This window comes from Lontra canadensis, unplaced genomic scaffold (genome assembly GCF_010015895.1).
Source record: "Lontra canadensis isolate GAN:19392208 unplaced genomic scaffold, GSC_riverotter_1.0 scaffold59, whole genome shotgun sequence".
In the NCBI taxonomy this organism is placed as follows: domain Eukaryota; kingdom Metazoa; phylum Chordata; class Mammalia; order Carnivora; family Mustelidae; genus Lontra; species Lontra canadensis.
The window spans coordinates 5,177,509-5,200,092 of record NW_022631053.1 but is presented as its reverse complement, the minus strand read 5'-3'; the positions used below and the strand labels follow the sequence as shown (position 1 = coordinate 5,200,092).

Here is a 22,584-nt window from a genome sequence, read left to right as displayed (position 1 = left end):
GCCTGCAGCAAGAACAAATATACCCCAAGGTCTAGGTCACTGCTTTGTGGCTGACAATCATCTGATCTGCCCTTGAGCACAAATGGAAAGTCTGGACTCAGAACGGCTGCCATGGCTGATGCTGCTGAGGTTTGATGGGGATAAATGGAGAAAGGCTAAGATTGGCTGCAGCCCCAGACTCTGGCTATGCGGACAGAGGGCTTAAGCTGCCCTCAGCTGACCTGACCAGAGGAGCCATCTGCTTCTGCCCCATGGAGGCTGCTGGCCACTGAGGGCCTGTGGGCCCAGGCACGGCTGCTTTGAGCTAGGATGAGGAGCCAATGAGCAGGAGGGATGTGTATGGGCTGTCCACTTGTTCTGTGTTTGGGAAGCCACCGGCAAATGCCTCTGCTCCAGTAGGAATCTGTCAAACAGCCCAGTGCTGGTCCAGAGGTGGCCAGGTGGGATCGAGCTTGGAGAGAGCCCATCTTCCGGCCTCTGACTTCTGGAAAGTGTGTGGCAACTCGGAGTGGGGTTGTTGCTGTGGGAGGAAGGGGAGGCTGTGTCAGGGTGGGAGTGTTTCATGATCTTCACAACACCCTTGGAGGTGATGTTACACCCTTTTCCACAGCTGAGGAAGTTGAAATAGCTTAAATCTCTAGCCTAAGGCTACAGAACAAATGGTCAAGCTGAAATTTGATCCCAGAACTCCGATTCCAAAGCCCTTGCTCACGCTACCTTGCCAAGTAGCACCCAGGGAGGACAAGGGCCACGTCTGGGAGTATGTGGGGCCTTAGGGCAGCCCTTGCACGAGCTCTCTGTGGTCATGTGACTTTCTAGGAGCCCCATTCCTGGGCCCAGTGGCAGCAGAGTGACCCAGGGTGGCAAGGCCACCTGGTTCCCACCGTCCAGCTGTAGCTTCTCCAGGGAAAGGGCTTTTGTGTCTGGGCCCCTCTCCAAGCTCCACAAGTCCATTTCCAGATCATGGACAAATAGCATCCTTTCCGGTAGCTCCTACCATCCAGCCGGACTCCTGCTGACAAGACACCCGCTGCCAGGCGGACAGGACAGCTCCTGCCCCGAGCACCAGGGCCAAGATGGTCAGCTCTTGTCAGCCAAGGCCACGAGGTAAAGCCGGCAGAGATGGCCCAGACAGATGGCTCCTGGAGTCCAATGCCAGGGCAGCACAAGGTGAAGGGAATAGAGCCCCCACATGCTGGGGTGGAGAAGGTTCCCAGCTTCTCCCCCATGGAGGAAGTCCTCTTTACTGGGATTCTCATTAGGTGGTCACTGTCCCTTTCATTGGAGAGCCTGGTGTCTCTGAGTTTGTGAGTCCTGAGCGGGTTCTGGGAAAATGGTTTCTTCCTCATCCCCCATCCCCTGAGTCTGCTGCAGGAGAGAGACACTCAGCAGCAGGGAAAGAGGCTTGTCTCCTTGGGTCATAATACAGAGAATGCTTTTAAACACCTGTCTCACCACCAGAAGGTTTCTTCTTCATTCGCTTTTTCAAATGAGAACAGAATGTAAAGCTATCCTAATTACACGAGAGAGTTTTGTCTATATTCACGCATTAGTCTGATTCACTGAGGGTGAGTGGGTGGGTGTAAATTCTGTGTCATTGCTGTCACCCTTCACCTCCCTCCCCATACTCTGTTCTTACCAAATAGCTCATGTGGCTCACAGGAGATGTCTAGCCTGACAGTAAACTAATACTAAAATGCCCTTGGCCAAGGTAATCACATCCAATTATATGATTATAACAATCATTTCCATTTTTCAGTTTAACTCGATATTTTCAAAGAACCTAATTGGTGCGAGTCACTGTGCCAGATACTGTAGGGCTTATATTTAGCTTTTTTGGTCTCTCCCCCATACTGTAGAGACAGATCACAGAGCCACGACCCTAATTCAAGGCAGTATGGGCCCCATGTCTGAAGAGATTGTCACATGTCACAGCCACTATGGCACATCTACCCAAAGCCGTCCCGGTGGGTGGCTCCACCTGCCAACACAGCCCGGCTCCGTTTAGGTGTGGGGCACCCACGGGCGCCGGGGAAGCTGGGTGTCTTCAGCACCAGGGTGAATCTTGGTCTCAGCTGCTGGAGGTAATTCCGGTTCTGTGGCCCACGATTGGCTAAGGAAGCAGCCCATGATGCTGTTGACATGAGAAGGGAGGTAAGGTCTGCTGCTTGGGGGCTGAGGGGAGGATGTCCTTAGAAAAATTTCCTTGCTCTTGAAAAGGAATGCAGGGAAAGGATTTCTGTCCCTTGCAGTACTTGGGTATTACTGCGTGAGCACACGGTGCTGGACGGTGCTGCAGCCATCTTATGGCTATGAGGGGATGAACCCCAACACTCAAAAGCTAACACTCTGGGTGTGACAGGGCAGAAAGGAAAAGAACCTGGCTTCTTGGTGGGATGTTGAGGCCCTGAATTAACCAGCCTTGAAACTTCTCTGCCTCTTGTTTTCTCATTATCCAAGATTTAAAAATCCCCTTGTTGTTTTTTTTTTAATTTAAGTTCAATTAATTAACATATAATGTATTACTGGTTTCAGAGGTAGAGGGCAGTGATTCATCAGTCTTATATAACACCCAGTGCTCATTGCATCATGTGCCCTCCTTAATGCCCATCACCCAGCTACACCATCCCCCATCCCTCTCCCCTCCAGCAACCTTCAGTTTGTTTCCTATGATTAAGAGTCTCTTATGGTTTGTATCCCTCTCTGATTTTGTCTTGTTTTATTTTTTCCTCTCTTCCTCTATGATCCTCTGTTTTGTTTCTTAAATTCCACGTATGAGTGAGATCATATGATATTTGTCTTTCTCTGGTTGACTTATTTCACTTAGCACAATAACCTCTAGTTCCAGCTATGTTGTTTCAAATGGCAAGATTTCCTTTTTTGATGGCCGTGTAATATTCCATCATATGTTTACCATATCATCTTTATCCATTCATCTGTTGATGGACATCTGGGCTCTTTCCATAGTTTGGCTATTGTGGACATTGCTGCTATAAACATTGGGGTGCAGGTGCCCCTTCGGATCACTACATTTGTATCTTTGGAGCAAATACGCAGGAATGCAATTCTTGGGTCATAGGGTAGCTCTATTTTCAACTTTCTGAGGAACCTCCATACTGTTTTCCAGAGTGGCTGCACCAGTTTGCATTCCCACCAACAGTGTAGGAGGGTTCCCTTTGCTCTGCATCCTCACCAACATCTGTTTCCTGCCTTATTAATTTTAGCCATTCTGATTGGTGCGAGGTGGTATCTTACTGTGGTTCTGGTTTGTATTTCCCTGATGCCAAGTGATATTGACCATTTTTTTCATATGTCTGTTGGCCATGTGGATGTCTTCTTTGGAGAAATGTCTGTTCAAATCTTCTGACCATTTCTTAATTGGATTATGTGCTCTTTGGGTGTTGAGTTTGGTAAGTACTTTATAGATTTTGGATACTAGCCCTTTATCTGATATTACAAATATCTTCTCCCATTCGTAGGTTGCTTTTTAGTTTCGTTGACTGTTTCCTTTGCTGTGAAGAAGCTTTTTATCTTCATGAAGTACCAGTAGTTCATTTTTGCCTTTGTTTCCCTTGCCTTTGGAGAGACATGTCTAGCAAAAAAACTGCTGTGGCTGAGGTCACAGAGGTTGCTGCCTGTGTTCTCTAGGATTTTGATGGATTCTTGTCTCACATTTAGGTCTTAAAAACCCCCTTATTGTTTAGGACATTTTGAGTTGGGTTTTCTATTGCTTCCTGCCAAAAAGCATACATCTGATACAACAGGGGTGTCTGACTGGCTCAGTCGCATGCAACTCTCGATCTTGTGGTTGTAAGTTTGAGCCCCATGTGGGGTATGGAGCCTACTTAAAATTAAAAAATATGAAAGACCTTATATAATAGTTCATAGAAAATGTTGGTTAAATGATTAATAATAAAAATATTAAGGTCCTTTTAAATGTGTATATCCTGTTTTCCAGAGCAAACATAGCCCTGGGAGACCACAGATTCTCTGCTCCCCAGGAGCCCTGGCTGAACTTAAAGTCATAAATTGAAGGTGCCCAGAGAACATCTGCAGGTTCGAAAAATGTACCTTCTATCCTTTTACATGCAACTGTGAATGGAGCCCTAGTCTGATTTGCTGGTGGTATTGAAGAGCCAGGAGACCCACTCTGGGAGAATCACCTCCCCGCAGGAAGCCTAGCCAGAGGACCTAGCCTAGGACCCAGGGCAGTCCCAGTTCTCCCAGAGCCTAGGGAGCTTTGAGCATGATTCTTTTTTTTTTTTTTTTAAGATTTTATTTATTTATTTGAGAGAGAGCGAGCCCACAAGCAGGGGGGAGGGTTAGAGGAAGAAGCAGGCTCCATGCCAAGTGGGGCTCGATCTCAGAACCCTGGGGATCATGACCTGAGCAGAAGGCAGATGCTTAACTGAGTGAGCCCCCCAGGCGCCCAAACTTGGGTCTTGAGACAAGAACCAAACCAGATTCTGCGGGCTGCAGGCTGTGGATAGGGATCACTTTGCTGCTTGTTCCTGAGTATGAAGGCCCTTGAATCCTTAAGAAGAAAAAGCCTGCAAGGTCCTCTCTCCCTCTCTCACCCACCTGGTTTCCCCTTCACTTTCTCGTGTCTCCCCATCTACCTCACCCCTCATCCTCTCCACTCTCCACTTCTGTGTCCCCCTTCCCTCTGTCTCCCACTTATCTCTTTTCCCCATCTCCGTGTCCTCTACTGCCTCCCTTCTCTCCAGCCAGACCTCAGCACAGGAGTGCTGCCGAGAGCATTCCCCTAAAGTACAGGTGTTTTTTCTTCCCCTTCCTCCCCCTGCCTTCTTCTTCCCTTCTCCTTCTCCTCCTCCTCCTTCTTCTTTATGTGCAAGTAATATTTTATTTCTACCCTGGTTGCTAGTAACATTGTCATACAATTTTTTGTGAAAATTAACAGAGAAACCTCTAACAGACACCGACAATGGCCCTCTCTGGGTGGAAGATGACTCACAGGCTCCCAGAGTGCAGGACCTGCTGCACCCCGCTGTCAGATGAGTGTCTGCATGGCCTGAAGGCAGAGGGCCGGCAGGGCAGTTTGTAGGTATCAGACTCTTTGAACTTGGCTGTTCAGCTGTCACCAGGCCTCTCTGCACAGGAGGTAGGGCGGGATGGATGGCAGAGTGTCATGACTGAAGAAAGGAGCATCCTGGCAGCTGGCCTGATGGGCAGGAGCCCCTGTCCTGACACCTCGCAGGGCCGTGCATGTGCTCCAGCCAGTGCCTGGTTAGAGAGGAGGCACCTAGGGGTCCTCTAGCTGAGGCCACGAGCCAAGGTCCCACCTCTTCACAGCCCACAGAATTGTAAGTACCGCCTCCCACCACAGCATCTTCTTTGTGTGGGGGAGGGGAGCTTCGTGTCCCAGAGTTTCCTGCTCTGACCTTCCCCTGGATCAGACTAAAGGGCTCATAGCAGTAGTCTAGAGGGAGGGAGTCCGCCAAGTGGGCCAGCATCAAGCCCACACCTCCTCTTGGGCAATCTGAATCACCAGAGTTGGGGTTTCGGGAGGACATCACTGCCCCCCCAGGACGCCCTGACTGTGGTCTACTCTGAAAGTGGCTCCTTCAGCTGCAGATGAGATCACACGTGTGTTCCAGCTCTGGTACAAGTGAGCCCAGGACGTGTTGCCACCACTTCCCCCATCCCTTCCCCTCTCCATACAGGGACTGCTGCCCCATCTTATCCAGAGAATCTTGGTGCATCACCCCATGAAGGAGGAGCTTCAAGCTCCTGGGGAGCAGTGCCCTGAGACCCACCAGGATCTTTAAGAAATGTTTCTTTTATTCCCTGAGTCCCCTACTCAACAACATATCTGCTTGGAAAAAAATGTTGGAGATCATTTAAGCCAACCCCTTTATTTTTTTTAAGAGACTTTATTTATTTATTTATTTATTTGAGAGAGAGGGACCAAGAGAGAGCGTGAGAGGGGAGAAGGTCAGAGGGAGAAGCAGACTCCCCATGGAGCTGGGAGCCCGATGTGGGACTTGATCCCAGGACTCTAGGATTATGACCTGAGCTGAAGGCAGTCGCTTAACCAACTGAGCCACCCAGGCACCCAAGCTAACCCCTTTCTTTAACTCTGTGGATGGCACAGCCCAGTAACTGGCCCAGGCCTGGGACCCAGTTGCTTGATTAGTGGTTCGGCACTCTGTCCTTGCAACCTGAGCCATCTTGCATGTAAACCCCTCTGCCTCACTTTTCCACCCTCCATAAACCAGTCCCACCCGCTCAGGATGCCCACAGCCTTCCCACAAACCTCTTCAGCCCTAGCCTCACTAAGGCGCTGCTGTTCTCCATCATGTTCCCTAGAGTTTAGCTGTCCAAAACCCGGCCATCCCTCAAGGCCTTTGAATCAACTCAGCACAGTCTGTTTTCACTGGTGGAGCTGTTGGACCAGAGCAACAGGCCTGTTCAAGACTGCAGGGCTCGTTATCTGCTAGCCCAGAGAGAACACCTGCCATGATGTCCTTCATCCCTTCACAGGGGGTGGCCCCGCTCCTCCCAGGCAGGGACCTACTGACCAATGAATGACCTACCAATTGTAAACCAGTTCAAAGGCACTGAGCCCATCGGGGAGATGCTAGGAAATGAGGTTAAGTTCAGGGGACCCCCATGCACCCATGTTTGATTGACAAGGCTGGCTCCATGTGGAGACCATAGGCTGAGAGGAGGGAAGTCTTTGCTCCAGTCTCTCTGACTGTGGAGACAACATCCTCTGCTGGGAGTGGAGAGAAGCTCTCATCAGGCACAGTCTCTTCCAAGAGACGCAGAGTCAAGTGGAGGCCAAGAGGAAAAGCCCAGTTTCTATTCTGACCAGCGGTGGGACTAACTGTAACTGCTCCTTCTTGGTCTCTCTCACCCGGTAGCCAGAGCCTCTGCCTTGCCCCACAACAGTGTCAAAGACAGTGGGACTGACCTACTAGAAAGGTCTGGGAAATCATGACACTTTACTCTTAGAGGTGCTCCTGTGGGCACCAGCCAAGAACAAGAATATTCCCTTACACATACCATCCCTAAAAACAGAATACTCATTCCATAGCATATAATACACAAATTATTACAATATCACTTCCCCCCCTTCAAATCCGGGATCCAATCTAGGTTTATATATTGCATTTAGCTGTTGTTTATCCTGATATCTCTCTCTCTCTCACTCTCTCTCTCTCTTTTTTGTCTAGAACAATCTCCCACTGTAGTGGGTTGAGTGGTAGCCCATTAAAAAGATATGTCAACATCTGGGAGCATGTGAATGGGACTTTATTTGGAAGAAGGGTCTTTGCAAAATATAGTTAAGGATCTTAAGATCATCTTGGATTAACTGGGTCCCCAAAGACAATTGTCTTTATAAGACAGAAAAGAGAAGACAGACACAGAGGAGAAGGCCATGTAAAGACCGAGGCAGAGATTACAGATGCAGCCACAAGCCAAGGAACACCAGAAGCCGCCAGAAACTGGAAGAGGCAAGGAAGGACTCTCGCCTAGAGCCTTTGGAGGTACAGACCTGCCATATCTTGATTTTGGACTTCCAGCCTCCAAAACTGTGAGAATGAATTTCTTGGTGTTTTAAGCCACCAAGTTTGTGGTGATTTCTTATGACATCCCTAGGAAATGAATTTTCCCACTTAAAAAAAAAAAGACACTGACATTTTTGGGATGCCTGGGTGGCTCAGTTGGTTAAGCATCTGCCTTTGGCTCAGGTCATGATCCCAGAGTCCTGGGATCCATCAGGCTTCTTGCTCAGTGGAGAGCCTGCTTCTCCCTCTCCTTCTGCCCCTCCCCCTGTTTGTGCTTTCTTACTCAAATAAATAAATACAATCTTTAAAGAAAAATGACACTGACTTTTTAAAGTGTCTTGGAATTGTTGTACTATAGAATGTCCCAATTCTGAGATTGTCTTCAGATTGACCTTTTAAAGTCATAAATCAGATCTAGTCATTCCCCTGCTTAAAGCCCTCCCCTGGCTTTTCATTGCATTAAAATAAAATAAGCTATAAACTCTTAACTCTGATTTACAAAGCCCTGCGTGCCCAGACTCTTTCCCACATCTCTAACCTCATCTTTCCCTCTCTCCTCCTAGCCCATCTTGCTCCCGCCTCACTGACCTTTCTCTAACCCCTCAAACATGCCAAGCTCATCCCAGACTTACCCCTATGCTCTGGCTCTTCCCTCTGCCCAGGTGACAAGCAAATACTATTCTTTTTTTTTTTTTAAGATTTTTATTTATTTATTTGACAGACAGAGATCACAAGTAGGCAGAGAGGCAGGCAGAGAGGCAGGCAGAGAGAAAGAGAGGAAGGGAAGCAGGCTCTCTGCTCAGAGAGCCCGATGTGGGGCTTGATCCCAGGACCCTGGGATCATGACCTGAGCTGAAGGCAGAGGCTTTAACCCACTGAGCCACCCAGGCGCCCCAGCAAATACTATTCTTGATCTTTGATCCCAGATGGGGGAAAATAGCTAGGAAGGACATTCTTGGAACAATTGGGGGAATTCTAATAGGATTGTTTATTAGATAATATTGCTCTATCAGTGTTAAACTTCTTGAGTGGGTTAATAGTACTGTAGGAAAAGGTCTTTGTTCTTAGGAGATGCATGCTGAAGTCTAGGGGTAAAATATCATGATGCCTGAAACTTACTTTCAAAGAGATCATGGCAAAATATTGACAACTGGTAAGTCTGGGAGAAGGGTATAGTGGTTTACAGAGGGCTTCTTTCAACTTTCTCTGGGTTTGAAACTCTTCAAAATAAAATGGGGGAAAAGATGGACAATTTAAAGAAAAAAACTTCATCCTGGAATACTCAAATTTTCCTGTACATTCAAAATCACCTAGGAAGTTTGTTAAAATGCAGATTCTAGAGATTCAGAAGACCTGGGTGGGGCACTGGGATCTACTTTTTAACAGTCCCTCAGGTGACTGTCAAGCCCTCAGGCCATGCCCTGAGGAGAAAAAGTCACTTAGTGTTCCATGTCCATAAGCTGTTCTCCAGCAGAGGGGTAGGGTAGCTGGTTGGAAAGGTCAGGAAGGCAGGTGGAGATGGGATTTTATGATGGGGCAGGACTGGAGATTGTGAGCATAGTAGATGATGAGGAGGCTGGGGGTGGTGTCTGAAGGCAGAGAATGGATTTTTGCCTTGCTTCCCTGGCTTTTTGCTTGAGGGTGGGAGTTGCCCGGGCAGCTCCTGGAGATAGGTGAAGAATGGAGTCAGGGTTCTGAACTCCTAATACCAGTGTTGCTGTCCTATTTTACACACCCTTATGAATTTTTCTCAGCTGTAGAAAGAAGGTCCAATAACGGTGAATTCCCCAAATTTCAACGTTCCATGAACCAGGAGTCTTAGATGTACCGACTGCAGACATGTCATTCTAGCTTCTGACCAGAAGGTGGCAGCAACACATTTCTCTCTATTTTCTGGACCACCTCTCAAGGGAAGGATGTTTTTTCAGGTGCCTCAGAGTTCCCCTTCAGTTTAACCAACATTATTTGACCTAGATCCTATGCTATACTCCACAGTCACAAAGGTGACTAAAACCTGATCCATGACCTCAAAGATCATATTGTCAGGGATGGGGGAGTCAGACATATAAACAGACTGGTGCTAGTTTACTAGCTGTGTGACCTTGGGCAAGTTGATTAACCTCTCTGGGCCTCAGCTTTTTCAACTGTAGAACGGGAATCATAATAGTCCTTATGTTGTAGGGTGATTTGTAGGATTAAAAGTGATAATGTGTGTAGAATGTATGCCACATAGGAAATGTTAGCTATTACTGTCCGATACAGTGAGAAAAGGGGTGGGATGGAAAAGACAACCAGAGTGCCCTCTAACTGGGAGGAGTGGAGGCCCCAGATGGAGATAATGGGGAAGGGATTCCACTCTGGTGCAGCCACTTCGTCAGTGGGGACCCTGTGGCTGGACTAGTCGCCTGGGAGAGAAACCACTTTGAGAAGTGTGGAGCTGGAATGATTGTGGTTGAGGCTCCTCTTGGCTTCTATGCGGCCAGAGCCCAGAGAACATCAGCAGCGCCTGACCCACCAGGATGTGCCTTCCTGCAGAGGGAGCCACTCCTAGCTTGCTGTGCAATCTCAGACAGGCAACTTTGTCCCTCTGAACCTTGAGTTCTACCTAAGTGATGGGGACAGAGACCACAGAACCACTGGATGGTGCCGAGTCCCACATCCGGGCACTGTGGAGAGTCGGCTGGAGAGTCAGCTAGTTCAGGGGCAGCAGGACTTGGAGCTAGGGTGTAAAGGGGAAGCCCTAGAAAGGCAAAGAGATCTTGAGGATGACACTGGACTACCCCCAGGATGTGGACTGGAGGTCAAGTCAGTCCTAGGGTTCCGAAGGGCAGGGGGACCCCAGCTGACACTTAGTTACAAGTAATTAGGGCTATGGCATGGCTCCTCTGTGTCTCAGTTTCCTCTCCATCACAGAGCAAGGGAAGAAGGCCATCAGTAGTGCTGAGCACCTGCTGTGAGCCTCATGACATGCTAATTACTCCATGTACAAGTAATACATGAAGTACTTAGATCTCACTTAGATGTCACAACACCCAGGGAGGGAGGGGTCATTATCCCTATTTTACAGATGAAGAAACAGAAGCTCAGAGAGGACAAGTTGCCCAGGGTCACACAGCTCGGAAGTGCCCAGGCTGGTGGGCTGATCTCTTCTCCTATGACCTTTTCCTTCATTCGACTTTAGCCTCCGTTGCCCACTTCCTTAAAAACACCCTGGAAATCTTATCATTCATAAATACCACAGCTCCAGAATCACAAATTCCTGCATCTCACTCTGAAAAAACTTCCTACTGCCCACCTCCCCCACCTCATGCCTCTTTCAATTCCTCTGTACAAAGACCTTGCCCAGGAGGCCAGCTATGGACCTTTTTACTCTCCCAATCTCCCACCATCTCTTGCCCACACACCCCTTCCTCGTCTAGCTTTAAGTCCATGGCCTGCCATTTGGCATCACTCTTGCCAGTAAACTTCATTGATCACCTTCCTTGCAAACCTCTGAACACATCTGTCATTCCCTTCAAGCCTTCACCAGAGCAGCAGAAGGGGGCAAGTATTTCTAATACTGGCTAGTACTTACCAGCACAAATTAACACTGAGTGCCTCATATATGATAACTCAGCTAACCCTCCCGTAGCACAGGTTGGTACAATTCTCATTGCCCCATTTGTGGACAAAGAAAATGGAGTGAACAGAGGTGAAGACACTCACGCAGACCCAAAAGCACACAGCTAATTAAACTGAGGACCCAGGCAGTCTGCCCAGAGTCCATGTCTTCGTCAGTACATTGAGGAAAGATCAGCCAGGCAGTACTTGGCTCCTTCTACCCTGGGTCCAGAACTGCTCAGCCACTAGCGGGGGCGATCCAAAAGAAGTCCAGAGCCTCACCGCGTACGGCAGCTGACAGCATCACTTGGGCAGTCAGTAATGATAATAGTAAGACTAACTTACATTTCAGCCATTATCGTATGTGTCCTAAGTATTGAATACTCCCACCAACAGTGTGAGGTAGAAGTTACGATGATCTACATTTCACTGTGGGACATGGAAGGACATTGTAAATTCCCGCCTGTATTCCTACAACACAGAATGTTGGAGTCAGATGGGAGGCTTGGCCACTGGATGCCAGAGCCCTGGCTCTCAACCATGACCCTTTCTTACCTTTCTTCTGGCCTTAAGATCTCCCAGGCCCAGCTCTTTCTGAGTAAGGGGGAGGAGTCTTCTCTGACTTGCTAGCCTGCCTGGTTCCCCCACCCAGGCCCCGGCCTCACTCCCTCCACAGCTCCCAGAGCCCTGCCGAGGAGGCTCTGGTCCCCTCTCCTCTGAGGTACCTCCTGGTACCTGCTGGGAGCTTAAGCAGCGAAGAGGTGGGAACTCCACCTCGAACTGCCTGAGCCCAGCCCAAGGGGCCTCTGTGTGATTCTCAAAGGCCCAGATCTACCAGCAGCTCAGTATAAAGACAGAGTCTGGGAAGGACCAGCTCAGACTCCCAGTTTGCTCCCTATGGACAGTAGACAGAGACGGGCCAGGGCCTAGGCTGGGGTAAATGGGGGTCCTGGCCAATGGCAGCTGGGGTCTCAGAGCCTAGGGCTATGGCAGAAAGCACCAAAGTTTCCCCAGCATCCTGCCCCACCCTGACATATACACACACAGCCACCAAGCCCCTACCCACTGCCCAAGCCAGACCCTACTCCTCCCCACTCCTAGAAGTCAGGGGGACAAGCCCAGGTTTGTCTGTCCTGTCCCCCCCTCCCATCCTCCCTCTTTCCATTCCCCTGGCAACCAAACCAGATCCATCAAGGAGAAGGACCTGGCAGCTGTGCCGGGAGAGACTAATGGCCCGGAAGGAGGGGGGGCCTGGAGAGGAGAAGAAGGAAGGCAGTAGATGTGAGCGGGCGGGCGTTGGCCCATCTCAGAGGACACACAAAGGAGGGGAGGTTCCTCTGCCCTGCAATGCTGAGGAGCTGGCTGGCCAAGGAGCCGCCCTCCTCTCCCCCTCACCCACAGATCCAGCCTGGAGTCCCAAACCTGCTTCCTCAGATGCCCAGCTCTGGTCCTCAGGGCCTGAGGTGGACCTGTCGGTGCTGGAAAGCCCTGGAGTCCGCGGCAGCAGCAGACCCCTGGCTCTTGGCAAACCCAACGGGCCTCAGCAGCCTGGCTCCTGCAGACCACCTGAGCTGCCTCTGTCCACTCCCGGGCAGCCTGTGCCTGAGTTCTGGAAGCCGCAGACATGCAAAGGCCAGACGTCAGCCTTCCCGATAACTGGGGTGGGGGAGGCCGGATGGGCTGTGTGGTTGTGTGTGTGTGATGTGTGTGCGTATAGGTGAGGTCGTGCTACATTACACGGATGCATCTGTTTGTGTGCACAGGTTTGTGGATCTGCTCTGGGGCCTTCTCTCTCTTTCAGTCCCTGGACCACTAGCAATGGGCACTTTCTTCTTCCCCATCTCTTCCCCATCCAGCCCTGCCCGTCCCTGGGTACCTGCAACTCTTCCATACTGGTAACCGGTTCCTGCCAGTCCCTTCATGCCTCAGCCTTGGCAGCCGCTGCCGCCCCTCGGCCCCCTCCCCTTCCTACCTCAGGAATCGCTCTGGTTCCCGTAAGGCCCATGACTGAGCAGCAGTTGGTTGGGGGAAGGGAGAATCCAGGAAAGCCAGACGGCGGACAACCACCTCATTCAGCTCAGCCCCTGGCAGGGCACCCACCCTCCTGTGTGGGACCCCCGAGCTGGGCCCAGCCACCCTCTGCACCCTCTGCCGGGCCCACCCAGCAGGGGCCTGCTGTATGTCCAGCTTTGGGAGCTGTGTCTTTAAGGCTGAGACATCAGCAGGCAACCCCCTGTCCAAGTGTCCAGAGGAGGGGGAGGGGACATGGCCAGTCCATTAGCAGCAGAACTGGCGCCAGGCAGCAGACCTCCACTGGGCCCTGGGGATTACGGAAGGATCAGCCCTTCCCAACCCCCCTTGGCTCCCTCGGCCCTCCTGTCCCCTATTTCTCCCTGGGTGTGGTAACAAGGGTAGCTGACAGCAGGTAAAAGCAGGGCCTAGCCTTCAGGGAACAAGTGGGGGCACAGGCCCCAGGGCCTAAGCCAGGCCAACTCTCCAGGGCCACCTCCTTACCGCTCATGAGCCAGCAGCCTGCCCTTTAACCTCCAGGCCTCCTATCCCCCCATTTTTTTTTTTTTTTGTACTGAGGTATAACTGACCTAACATATTAATTTCAGGTGGATAATGATTCTACATTTGTACATCGATTTTTACCAGCTCTTGCAGGCAGGAACCCCAGCTCCAGTCAGGCCCTCCCGGCCTAGGCTCCCCGCTCTGTATGTTGCTGGAAGGATCCATCCAGCTGAGCCCCCAGCCCAGGCCTGCGGGTGGTCGCCAGGCCCACTTCCTTCCCGGCTAGCAACAGGGGGAATCAAGTAGGCAGGGTGCCAACAACCTTGGAGGGAGGGTGCGGCTCTCCAGCAGCTCCGCAGGGGTGGGGCGTCCCCCTCCCCACAGAGACCCGCCGTCAGGCCAGTGGGAGGAGCTGCCCGTACCCCCCCGCCCCAGCCCGCAGGCCTATAAAGCCGCCTCGCAGCGGTCCGCCGCTCCCTCCCAGCTGCCGGACCAGCTCTGCCCGCGGTGACTGCCAGTCCTCGGCCGCCATGAGCCACCCGTCGGGCCTCCGAGCCAGCGTCGCTTCCACCTCCTACCGCCGCACCTTCGGGCCACCGCCCTCACTGTCCCCCGGGGCCTACTCCTATGCGTCCAGCTCCCGCTTCTCGAGCAGTCGCCTGCTGGGCTCGGCGTCCACCGGCTCCTCCGTGCGCCTGGGCAGTTTCCGCGGCCCCCGGGCGGGAGCGGGCGCCCTCCTGCGCCTGCCCTCGGAGCGCCTCGACTTTTCCATGGCCGAGGCCCTCAACCAGGAGTTCCTGGCCACGCGCAGCAACGAGAAGCAGGAGCTGCAGGAGCTCAACGACCGCTTCGCCAACTTCATTGAGAAGGTGCGCTTCCTGGAGCAGCAGAACGCGGCCTTGCGTGGGGAGCTGAGCCAGGCCCGGGGCCAGGAGCCGGCGCGCGCCGACCAGCTGTGCCAGCAGGAGCTGCGTGAGCTGCGGAGGGAGCTGGAGCTGCTGGGCCGCGAGCGCGACAGGGTGCAGGTGGAGCGCGACGGGCTGGCGGAGGACCTGGCGGCGCTCAAGCAGAGGTCAGGGGGCAGGGTCGGGTCTGGGCGGCGGCCGTCGAGGCGGCTGCTCCTCTCTCCGCTCCCTTCCCCACCAGTCGCCTGGGGGAGTGTCTCCTCTCGGTCTACACAGGCGTGCGCTGGGAGCAAGCTCGCCCGCGGGCTCTCGCCACCCCCCCGACCCTCCTCCTATCACTCTGCTGTCTCTCTAGGGAGGGGAGGGATGAGGAGTTACCGTGTCTCCCCTGTGGATAAAGGGGTCCCATCTCATCTCCCAGTCCGTTAGAGAGAAAGCGGGCGAGGCCATCGGGCCTCTTGAAGACCCGTCCTCAGCCCTGGACAGCAGCAGCCTCTAATCTAGACCCTGGGGTGCGTGGCCCGATGGTTGGGCGATGACCCTGCCCCTCAGCCTCTGCCCACCCTTCTTGCCAGGTTGGAGGAGGAGACGCGCAAGAGGGAGGACGCGGAGCACAACCTCGTGCTCTTCCGCAAGGTGAGCCCGGGCCCCACGTCACCCAGTCTCCCCACGTCTACCCCCACCTGCGTAGGGTGACATGGGTGGGCGCCAGGAGGCGACCAGAAGCTTCCAGAGACAGGCAGGGAGGGCCTGGCCCTTCCCCGGCCTGAGCAGCCCCTCTCTGCTCTTCGACCTCCTCGGCCACCCCCTTAAGGACGTGGACGACGCCACTCTGTCCCGCCTGGAACTAGAGCGCAAGATCGAGTCTCTGATGGATGAGATTGAGTTCCTCAAGAAGCTACATGAGGAGGTAGGTGGACCGAGGGTCAGGGCAGGCTTCGAAGGTTGCAGGTGGTCGCATTGGAGCTGAAACGCAGGCGGCGGCGAAGACTGCAGCTGAGGGATTGGCCTGGGGAAGAGAAGTGAGATTCGCTGGGTAGACGCAGCCCCTTAACAACCCTCTACAGGTGGTTTGACTCCCACCCCTGCGCCATCTGGTGGCGAGCAGCAGAGCTGCACCCTGGAACTTGGCCGCGGCCTTGGAGCGGACCCGGGCGCAGGACGCGCAGACCAAGCGTGCTGCGCTCCCTGGCGCCCCCATCTGTTCGTTCGAGTGTTTCTTTTTTCTGCCCGTGAACTGCTAGGCCCGCGTGCGATCCGCGCGGCAACCTCAACAACTTGTCGTCCTGGGCTGCAGGAGCTGCGAGACCTGCAGGTGAGCGTGGAGAGCCAGCAGGTGCAGCAGGTCGAGGTGGAGGCCACCGTGAAGCCGGAGCTGACGGCGGCGCTGAGGGACATCCGCGCGCAGTACGAGAGCATCGCGGCGAAGAACCTGCAGGAGGCAGAGGAGTGGTACAAGTCCAAAGTGCGAGAGCCCGGGAGGGTGAGGGAGGATCTGGGCGAGTGGGGCGCTGCGGGGAGGGCGCGTCCCACCAGCTCACGGCTGGGTTGCCTCGCGCGCCGCAGTACGCGGACCTGTCCGACGCCGCCAACCGGAACCACGAGGCCCTGCGTCAGGCCAAGCAGGAGATGAACGAGTCCCGACGCCAGATACAGAGCTTGACTTGTGAGGTGGATGGGCTGCGCGGCACGGTGAGTTTCGGGCTTCGGGCCCCGGACGGGGGTGGGGGTGGAGGCTGTTCCCCCAGTGACCCCCTGCTGCTCCCAGAACGAGGCGCTGCTCAGACAGCTGCGGGAGTTAGAGGAGCAGTTTGCCCTGGAGGCGGGCGGGTATCAGGCGGGCGCCGCGAGGCTCGAGGAGGAGCTGCGACAGCTGAAGGAGGAGATGGCACGGCACCTGCGCGAGTACCAGGAGCTCCTCAACGTCAAGATGGCCCTGGACATTGAGATCGCCACCTACCGGAAGCTTCTGGAGGGCGAGGAGAGCAGGTGGGGGACAGGGCTGCTGGGGGTGGGAGGATGGTGGGGATTGGGCGTTTAGGGAAGGGGTGGGGCCTGGGCCGAGTCGCTCATCCCTGGCTTCACTCCCAGGATCTCTGTGCCAATCCATTCTTTTGCATCCTTGAGTATAAAGACGACTGGTGAGTCTCCCATGCCTGGCTTCCAACCTCCCTGTCCCCTTGTCCACTTCTGCCCTGACCAGACTCTTGCTCTGCCCCTGCTCAGGGATCGATTCTGTCCATGAACTGCTGGGTCCTAGTCTATACTCAGTCCTGCTCCTCATGCCCTGCCACTCCCCACCCCTTCCCTCATAGATGAGAGGCAGGGCTTAGAAGGAGAGACACCACAATCATCTCTTCTACCCCTTCATCCTGCTTTTTCCAGTACCTGAGGTGGAGCCTCCTCAGGACAGCCACAGCAGGAAGATGGTTCTGATCAAGACCATTGAGACGCGGGATGGAGAGGTGAGATGGACCCCATCTCACTTGAACCCAGGACCCCATCATTGGCCATATTACTTCTAGGCCCCAACCTGGCTGCAGCTGATTTTAGAGTATTGCGGGTTAGTGGTCTTTGGAGCAGGAGGGAGAGAGAGGAGGTGGATGGTCACTCAGGAGCCTCCGCTGGTTTTGCTGGAGAAGGAGACAGCATACAACAAAGGAGATCGCAGGAGGGTTGTGCTGAGTGGTTTGTGCCCTTCACATGCCTTGCCCCAACAGGTGGTGACCGAGTCCCAGAAGGAGCAGCGCAGTGAGCTGGACAAGTCTTCTACTCACAGCTACTGAACCCATTGGTCCAGAGCTCCCTGACCCTGCCCTAGCCCTATTCCAAGTCCCAGACCCCAACACCAGTACTGAATTAGTCCTCTCTGGCTCTGCATGTGTCTAAGGGATGCCACAAGTCACCCCTTCCCTGGCCTGTGGCCAAGCCCTACCCAGCGAGCCATAGCTGGCCCTTTTCTCCCTGCCCTGGCATGTATCTGTGACCTATATCCCCTATATATGATCTATATATCCCCTTATTGAGTCCTAGTAAGAGGCCGGCGATCTCCAGATCTAGTCATTATCCCATGACCAGTGGAGTGGGCCGGGATCTGAGTTCCACTTTTGAATCAAATAAAACTGCTGTTAAGAGAAATCTCTCCAGTGCGTTTGTCTCTGTGGAAGTGGGGGTGGCTGTGGGGATGGGGCTCAGCAGTATTTTCCCCTTGTCTCTAGTCCTTTCTTTCCTGCATCCCGTATCTTGGCATCTGTGACTCCTCTATCTATCCTTCTCCTAGTTCTACATCCACTGCTTCTCAACTTCTGTGTGTCAGCGGCAGCCCTGAATGTCCAGGTGCCTTCTGGGTGCACCCTAGCCCCTCAAGCTGAGCGTGTCCAGACAGGGCTCCACACTTACCTCTCTACCTGCCATTGTGTTCTTCCTTTGGGGTTTCCCACTCTAGAAGAGGTTACCACTAAGGGGGACGAGACTGCCAAATTAGAACACCTCATCTTCTACCCCTTCTTTTCTTCACCTACCCACCAATTCTGTAAATTCTACTTCTTAACTCTTTCAAGTCTTATCTTGTTCTCCCTGTCCCCACTGCCACCGCCCTAGTCCACCCACTGTTTGACTGGGTCCATTATCTCCCTCACTGATCTCTTTCCCCTGGCCTAGCCCTGCCACCCACCTAAACCAACTTGACACTCTTGCCTAGCAAATCAGACTCTGCCACCATCACTCCTATCCCGCTTGAAAATGTCTCCTTCTACAATGCCCTCTAACTCTACTCCATCCTGCCCTCGCCTTCAAGTCAAAATCCATTTGAGTTTGTTTAAAGATTTTATTTATTTGATAGATCACAAGTAGGCAGAGAGGCAGGCGGGGTGGGGGTAGACGAAGGCTCCCTGCTGAGCAGAGAGTCCCAGGACCCTGAGATCATGACCTGAGCCAAAGGCAGAGGCTCAACCCACTGAGCCACCCAGGTGCCCCTCTGAGTTGTTTAAAATGATCTTTTTCACTCAATTATTGTGCTACATGCAGGAAGTAAGCCAGAGTCCCTGCTCTCAAGGAGCCCCCAGTCTGGGGTAGGGGACAGGGACTTACCAGCAGGTTGTTCCAGCCTTGTAAAGAGTGCTATCTATGACTGGGAAAGAAGATGACATTGTGGGGACATGAGGAAGAGCGTTTAACCCAGCCTCACAGTAAAGGCACGGCTTCCTGAAGGTGGCCCCATCATGCTGAGCACTAAAATGAGCAGGAATTATTGAGGGAAAGCAGGGAGAGGAAGAGGCCCTTCTAGGCAGGTAAGTCCGTTGGGAGGTGACAGAAAGCCAGTTTGCCAACTGGAAGTACTTCTCTCATCTGGAATAAAGGACAGAAAGGAGGAATGGCACTGAGGTTGGAAAGATGACACAAGGGCTGGGTCGTGTAGGACCTCACATGCCATATGAAGGCTTTCCAAATGCATCCTAAGGAAAGGGGAAAAAATGTGGTTTCATCAGAGGAGGAAGCATTCAGATTCTCATCTGAGATAGATCACTCCCACCGTGGTGTGCAGAAGCCATTAGGAGGTGGAGAACCAGGTAGAGGCTGTTGCAGTGAAACAGGCAAGAGGTGATAGTGAGCGGAGACATGGTGGATCTGAGAAATATTGGAGGGGGGGACTCTGCAACACCTAAGGAGACAGTGCCTCTGTGGGGGGGGCGAAGGGAAATAAATAGCAATGACCGAAGGTTTTGGCTTGAGTCAGGCAGATGGTGGATCTTTCACAGAAATAGGGAAGATGAGAGGACGGGAGGAGGGGGCCCAGACAACAGTCCATTTTAGGCCTACTGAGTGTGAGATGCTCTGGAACAGCCCAGAGGAAGAGCTGACAGGCAGGCAGATCCATAGGTCTGGAGTTCAGGTGTAATGGGATATTTTGAGAAACTGAATCTATCAGGATACTAGATATCTATATCTCACTTTTTTTTTTAATCATTTTTTTAAGAAAAAGAAAAATAGCTCATGTAACGAGCCAGTGGTAGGCAGGCGCTGAGGGCTGTTGATTCAGTAGTTCAATGATGTCATCAAGGACTTAGATTCTGGTCAAGGTTGTACTCCGCCTTCCTCTTGAACCTTTGTCCTTGAGATAGTTCTCCTCATGGTCCCAAGATGGCTGTCAGCAGCTACTGCGCGATACTTCCCTCTTCACATCCAGTGTATGAGATATAAGTTCTTTCCTTTACACTATCTGGCTAAGGCCACTGTTGTGCCCAATCTTGGAGTAGTAACAGCAGCCAGGGAAAGCTAATCATCTGATTAGCTTGGGCTAATCATCTGATATGGGGTAGACACTGAGAACCAACCACAATGTCCGTTGCAAATTTTGTGCAGGCTTCTCAACGCCATTGCCCTCCACACATGGACGCACATATACATGCATTGTTTATACCTCTTGCTTTCTCTCCCTTTCACTCAGTGGCACTTATTATCCCAGAGGAGAAATATCACTACCCAGAAACAGACGAAAGCTTTGGAGTTGCCTCAGGAAGGCAAGGCAAGAGAAAACTTTCAAGGGGGAGTGGTGGCCACACCAGAGGATGCTGGGAGCATGGGTTAGATAACAGTTGGAAAATCTGGGCTCTATCAACAAGGAAGACCAGGGAGACTACAGGAAGGGTCTCCTCAGGGCAGGACGGTGTCAGAGACAAAAACACTGCTCCTGAAGAGTGAGCCCAGGTGAGGGAGTGGAGAGTGGATTACTCTCTTGAGATACTTGAGCATAGGAAAGAAAGAACCAGAGCAAAGGAAGACCTGCATTTGAGAAGTGAAATTTTGGAGAAAGGCGAAACTAAACCAGTAATTTTCAAGCAGTAGGTAAGGAAGCTTTGTGATATAAATTACTGGGTCAAGACCAACATTTAAAAAGAAAAAGAATAGAAAGTGTTGGAGTGTGGTGAAACTTTTCAATTTTATATACATGTGTACTGGCTTGTCATATAAAACACATTTTTTTTGAGATTTATTTATTTATTTATTTATTTGACAAAGAGAGACACAGTGAAAGAGGAAACACAAGCAGGGGGAGTGGGAGAGGAAGAAGCAGGCTTCCTGCTGAGCAGGGAGCCCAATGTGGGGCTCAATCCCCTGCCCCCGGGATCATGACCTGAGCTGAAGGCAGATGCTTAACGACTGAGCCACCCAGGGGCCCCTAAAATGCATTTTTAAAATCTTGGATTGTGGCAAAAAAAAAAAAAAGAAAGAAAGAAAGAAAAAGAAAAACAAAACCCATACTTGTACATGTTTAAATGCTGGAGAGAATTAGAAAAAATCAAATTGTCATGGGTGGATCCAGACATCTGCTGAAATGACACCAACTCAAACTTGGCCATGATTGAAGAGTTTTAGGAAAACTCCAAATCCAGTTCCAACCAAGGGGGATCAGATGCTAACCTCAGGAAGACAGGGCTGGGATTTGATTGTAATTAAGAAAGCTTATACCACATTGATTTTATCGTACTCAGCTTGCAGGAAGCACGGAGCCAGTTCCCATGACATCTACAAGAATGTCATCTCAAAAGCAAGGAGGTGACCTGGGGTAGGTCCTAGAAGGAACCAGACATGGTGGGCATGTGGGCAGGTGTCCTGGACCCCAGGGAGGTGCCCGCTATGGTAGAAGGGATGATTCCTTAGGGGCCGCCTATAGCAGGTGGAAGGAGCTCAGTGATCTGCACTTCGAACAACAGACACACCAGACCTCTCAGGCAAAGGGGAATGACTTGTGACCTGACACCTGGAAATAAGGGGACTGAGAGTGGGAGTGGCTTCACTGGAACCCGGAAACACAGGGTTGGTGGGGGGGCATCTGGCTTCCTAGGAAGAATGGCTCTGCAGCCCTCCAGGCCCCACCGAGCCTGAGAAGTGACAGGCCCCTCAGCAGCAGGAGCCCACTGCTCCCTGATGGAGGGTTCTACAGCTTCTGCGGCTCCTGTTCTTGCACGGAAAATGCCCACTTGCTAGCCTTATCAGATGAATTGACATTTCCCATTCCCTCTGTGAGACGGACCTAAGCAGATCCAACACACAGAGCTCTTGGGGCTGATGGGCTGCTCAAGCCACCTGGGCACTTCCCCGCCCACCATTAACAGATGTAGATAAATGCGGAACAGCTGTTGCCTGTATTTGTTACATGATCCCACCATTCCAGCAGATGTTTTTTACAAAGAATGTGAAAAGTACCATTTTAATTTAAACAGCACAGTGATTAAGAATCTGCATTTAAATCTTGGATCTGTGCTTACTAGATGCACAAAAGATCTATCCAGTATCTTTCTCTGGGAGAGATACTTCGCCTCTCTTTGCCTCGGTTTCCTCACCTGTAAAATGGAGACAACTGTAGCAGGCGCCTTCGCAGGATTATTGTGAAGAATAAATGAGATGATTCAGGCAGGGGAATGAGGGGACATGGTGCAGAATATGGCCTCCCATACAGCTTCCCTCAGCAAGGTGGCCTGGGATGGTCATAAATTATAAACCGAGGATCTCAGTTGACTTATTCTTCAGAGGTTTTTTTCCATTTCAAGAGGACAGCCTGAGCATGTCCTGTGGCTTTTCTTCATACTGTATTAATTTTTTATTACTGGTGTAACAAATTACCACAAATATGGTGGCTTAAAACAGCATATTTATTTATTTAATTTTAAAGATTTTATTTATTTATCTGATAGACGGAGATCACAAGCAGGCAGAGAAGCAGGTAGAGAGGAGGAAGCAGGCTCCCTGCTAAGCAGAGAGCCCGATGCAGGGCTTGATCCCAGGACCCTGGGATCATGACCTGAGCCAAAGGCATAGGCTTTAACCCACTGAGCCACCCAGGCGCCCCTAAAACAGCATATTTATTATCTTCCAGTGCTGTTGTTTAGAAGTCTGAAATGGGATGACAGATCTGTGTTCCTGCTGGAAGCTCTAGAGAAGCCTCATTCAGCTTCTAAAGACTGTCTGCATTTGGTAGACTTTGGCTCTTCCATCTTCAAAGCCAGTGACCCCATCACTGATCTCTGCTT

The 22,584-nt window shown here is 51.9% G+C and overlaps 1 protein-coding gene across 1 annotated transcript; it reads left to right on the top strand.

The window, feature by feature from the left end:
- Window positions 1-14,127: 14,127 nt before the first annotated feature.
- Window positions 14,128-17,692, top strand: PRPH (peripherin). The gene is made up of 9 exons (XM_032876872.1): window positions 14,128-14,721; window positions 15,130-15,190; window positions 15,369-15,464; window positions 15,852-16,019; window positions 16,121-16,246; window positions 16,323-16,543; window positions 16,646-16,695; window positions 16,940-17,019; window positions 17,275-17,692. The coding sequence occupies exons 1-9, from the start codon at window positions 14,180-14,182 to the stop codon at window positions 17,338-17,340; spliced, it is 1,410 nt and encodes a 469-aa protein (XP_032732763.1). The 5' UTR covers window positions 14,128-14,179; the 3' UTR covers window positions 17,341-17,692.
- The last annotated feature ends 4,892 nt before the right edge of the window (window positions 17,693-22,584 follow it).